Source organism: Poecilia reticulata, linkage group LG9 (assembly GCF_000633615.1).
Source record: "Poecilia reticulata strain Guanapo linkage group LG9, Guppy_female_1.0+MT, whole genome shotgun sequence".
Lineage (NCBI taxonomy): Eukaryota > Metazoa > Chordata > Actinopteri > Cyprinodontiformes > Poeciliidae > Poecilia > Poecilia reticulata.
In genome coordinates, this window is record NC_024339.1 from 32,687,623 (window position 1) to 32,692,006 (window position 4,384).

The 4,384-nt window shown below is 38.6% G+C and overlaps 1 protein-coding gene across 1 annotated transcript in view; it reads left to right on the forward strand.

Moving 5' to 3' along the window:
- The window catches only part of LOC103470808 (GTPase IMAP family member 8-like), a 21,145-nt gene that overhangs the window by 4,250 nt on the left and 12,511 nt on the right, over nucleotides 1–4,384 (forward strand). Inside the window, exon 4 of the mRNA XM_017306582.1 lies at nucleotides 1,867–2,484. Coding sequence (XP_017162071.1) covers nucleotides 1,867–2,484 — 618 coding nt within the window. The remainder of the gene's footprint in view (nucleotides 1–1,866; nucleotides 2,485–4,384) is intronic.

A 4,384-nucleotide genomic window follows, 5' to 3' on the forward strand; every position in this document is an offset into this window, starting at 1 on the left:
ATATAGATTTATATTATGTCATTCACTGATTGTAGACTTCACTTAGCTTGACTGATGTATACGATGGGTCTGATCCCCAGCTGAACAGATCAGTGAGTTTAGTAGGAACCAGGTTGGCAGGCCCATGCAGAGACCACTAAAGGGGCAGGTGCTCAACAACAAAAAAGGGCCCATCTAACCGCATATAGGACAGAATATTAACAAAGCCACTCAGCTTTCAGAGTTTAATAAACAATGTGACATATACAATCAAAGCTAACAAACATCTCCATATAGAGCATACAACTATGCCTATGTAAGATATTTTATTAGTAATTTCTTTCTGCAGGTCTATTTTGTTGTAGGAAAGTTTTGCAATTTTTAAACCCGCAATTTAGCAAGATATGTAAATCAGAGCTGGACCACCAGACATATTTAGTCTTTACATAATTACACTATTAAATATATAAACAAGGGCTCAATGTAACCTTTTAGTGACTGTAATCTATAAAAAGATCTGCCTGTTTGCTGCAGTGGAGATGAAGACGCTCCATTCAGGACAGCAGAGCTGCAGCAAACTTTAACTGGAACTGCAGAAAAAAACAAAAAAACAAAAGCCAAATTGAATTGTTAATGTATGTCACCATGAGAAAAGCTTATTGAGTTTTGCTTAAAAACTTATGAAGTTAACTTTCTTTTTTGCAAAACAAACTTATTTGCGCTTGTCAGAAATATTTTCTTGCTATTCTAAGGTTTTGTTTGTGACTCAAAGTTTTGCTTGTGATTCTCACATGACGTCTTGAACAGGGACTAAAATCTCAACAAAAGATTTCTGATGTGTGCAGCTAGCTAATAGCACGACAACAACAGCCTAATGTCTGTATGATAAAAATACTGAATCGATAGATAAGAACAGCTTTACCTCACCAGTCTGTCTCCTCCCCTCAGTAGTTCTTCAGAGAAAGGCAGACGCAGAGGCCTGTCAGTGTCTGTTGTATTTCATTACCTCTYTGCTTAAACCGCGACTCCGAGCTGAAGCAGAAACGATACTTCAACGTTTTCCGTCATCTGACAAGCAGCAAGTTACTCCACTTTATTCACCAAAAACTGTTCTGTAATCTGGAACATTCGCTACGTTGAGCTCCAGTTAGCCGCCTTACCTCACTCCGCGAGAGGGAACTGCGTCATGCATCACGGGCAAAAGGTCAATGTCACCTCCGTATATGGAGGTGACAGGCTTATTATGTTGTACAAAAAAGCAAAGAATTTTAGCTCATGTTTTTATGTGTCAGAAGAGGGCTTAGGAAATAATACAAAAAATAAAAATTGACTAAAAGGGCACATGGGGGAAAGGAGCAAAAAGGGCAGGTGCTCAAGCACCTCCAGCTCCCCCCTCTGCACATGCCTGCAGGTTGGTGATTAAATTATTCTGTGAAACTGAGAAGCAAGAATCTAAGAACTGAAGGAAACTGAATGATTAACAAGATCACATGGAAATGAACAAACAGAAATCAGGAAAGTATACAAACAAGCCAGAAAAAAACTCAATATCAGAATGAAATAAGATTACAATAGAGGCGTGATAAAGAAACTCAGATACAGGAAATAGAATCTACTGAGAATTTATATATTTCATTATATTTTATGTGCCACTAATGGCCCTCATTCTCAAACATCAGAACACACAGCGTAGAATCCTGGACAACTCAGCCTCCATATATGGAGTTTCTGCTTTACCACAAAGCTTCCTATTTAAATTATTAACAAGCTTTGTTGATGCTTATTTGGTTTTGTTCATTTATGGTCCACGTATAATCAGCTACTAACACTGCAGTCATGAAACTCTTACAGATTATTCATTCTTTATTCTTTCTGTGTTTTTGTCAGTCTCAGAGCTCCGTATTATTCTGCTGGGGAACAGCTGGTCAGAGAGGAGATCACTGGGGAACTTCATCCTGAAAGAAACAAAGATAATCAGAGATAAAGCACCAGACCAGTGTGAGAAATTCAGTGGAGAGTTTGAGGATAAATCAATAACCATCATCAACACCCCAGACCTCCTGCGTTCCAGCCTGTCTGAAGATGAACTCAGTGATCATGTGGAAAGCTGTGTGATCCTCTCTGATCCTGGACCTCATGTGATCCTGCTGGTTCTGCAGCCTGATGATTTCACTGAAGAACAGAAATCGAGGCTCTGCAGGTTCCTGACACGTCTGAGTGATCAATCATTTGATCATTCAATGGTTCTGATTTCCACACCTAGAGAGGAGAGAGACGATGATTCACCTGATCTACTCTTAAAGGACATGGTTGTTAAATGTCAGTACAGACACTTGCAGCTGAAGAATATTGATCGTGCTGAGCTGTTAACACGTTTAGGTCAAATAGTAAAAGAAAACAATGGATCTCTGAGCTGTGATGTGTTCAAGGATGCAGCACAAAAACTAACTGAAGATGTCAGGAAAGAGAAAGTCCGTCTGATTTCTAGTCCTACAATAGAGAACGGTAAGTAATGGAGATTCAGTCATTTATTAAGACTTAATGAGAACATTTATTTTTAGTTTTTAATGAAGTCGTTTGATTTTTGTTTCCATAACAGGGTTTCCCCCAGTGTATTATAGGCCTGGCGGCCCGCCATGCTTTACTAGTGCCACCGCCAGGCTAAGCCTTTCTTGATTTTTCCTTTTTCTTTTTTTTGTTTTTTGTTTTAGGGCTTCACTTCCGGAGCAGATTTATTCCTAAAATATATGGTTATAGAAGATGTGTTTATAGTTTATGCATTTAAAGCCGGCAGCGTGCTGTCATAGCTGGATTAAGTTTACCTCCTTTCATTCGAAATGGACACAGGCTGAACTGTATGGATATTTACATCAGCTCCCTGTAAGGAATTGTGATCAGTTATGAGGAGTTATTGATTAAGGTAAGAGTTTAAACCCACCGCGTTAGCTCTGGTTTCGCAGCTTCACGTGAACCGCAGGAATAACTTCCCAGATAGCACAGAATGACTGAAACAACATTGAATCAACGTTGAACGCTGACATTGAAACATTGAAAGCGGTCGGTGACTTGTATGTTGAATCAACGTTAGGGTTTCAACCATTACTGACATATCAATGTTGATCCAACCATCATTTGACTGTGGATCTGCATGCATATTGGTATTGATTTTACATTGAATCAGTCAGGAATCAATGTTGATTCAATCTTCATCTGAATGTGGATCTACATGCAGATTTGGGTTGATTTCATATTGAATGAAAGCTCAGGATTTATGTACATTTTTAGGTCTGATAGGTTTACATAACATACCACTAAAAGTTTCTTCACTGGTGTTAAACACTATATTATTGGCAGATCCTGGGTAAACCATGTACAAAAGTTTAAAAATGACAACATAGGTTTGATATAACATTTTATTTAAGAAAAGAGGAACAGATCTTTAAACATATTTGACTCCTTTTTGACTGTCAGAATAACAGTCTATTGTCCACAGAAGAACAGAGTCCATGAGGTTAAGCTTTGTACTGTATGAACCAGGGAAACGGTACAAGTTGTGGTAACCCCAGTTTCACTCTGGTTGGAATCACTTTGATTCCTTGTGATGTTTTCCTCTCATTCTGGCGTGTAATGAAGCCACTTGACGGTTTTACTGCAGTCCTCAAGAGTCAGCTTTTGGTCAAACTGCAGAGCAACGGCTGAAAAACACAAAAATAAAGTGAGGAAGGTGCCGATTAGAAATATGATAAACATTTGAAAAGTTCTGAAAGTCATTGAAATATTAAACAGTGAACTGGTTACAGGTCTGAGAACAAATACAAACCATATAGTTCCCCATGTACATTCACTGTTGAGTTACTTTTTATCTTAATGTTTATGCATATGTTACCGGCACCAGACCTAGGGGAATCTGGAGCCAGTATCAAGTGCTGCACAGGCAGATGAATCCTGTGCAACCAGATCTGTGGATCACACAGGAAGCGAGTCGTAGCAATGTTTCTCTGGCAAGAGCTCGTTTATTCTGAGCCGCGCATGCCCAGAGCCAGGAGACTCGTTCTCCCTGTGAGACCCACAGCGCCCCCACTAGCAAGAAGACGCATGACAAATACATCTATGAACAATAAAAATAATAATAATAAAGAAAAAGAAAACAAAAGACGAGACCAATTCTGTTTGAAAAAAAATAGGGGTGTATTCATTGTATTTTTTTTTTTTTTTTACTGTTTCTGAACACTACACATACAACTACATTTACCTATGAAGCCGCAGTCTAGTGTAGGATTTATGATGCTGCACTCATGTTAAAATGAGGGAATCAATATTTAAAATAAAGGCTGTTTATCAGAAAACCTAAAGATAAAACTCAGGGAGGATCAGGGTTTATTTAACACACCAGAGACAGATAAAT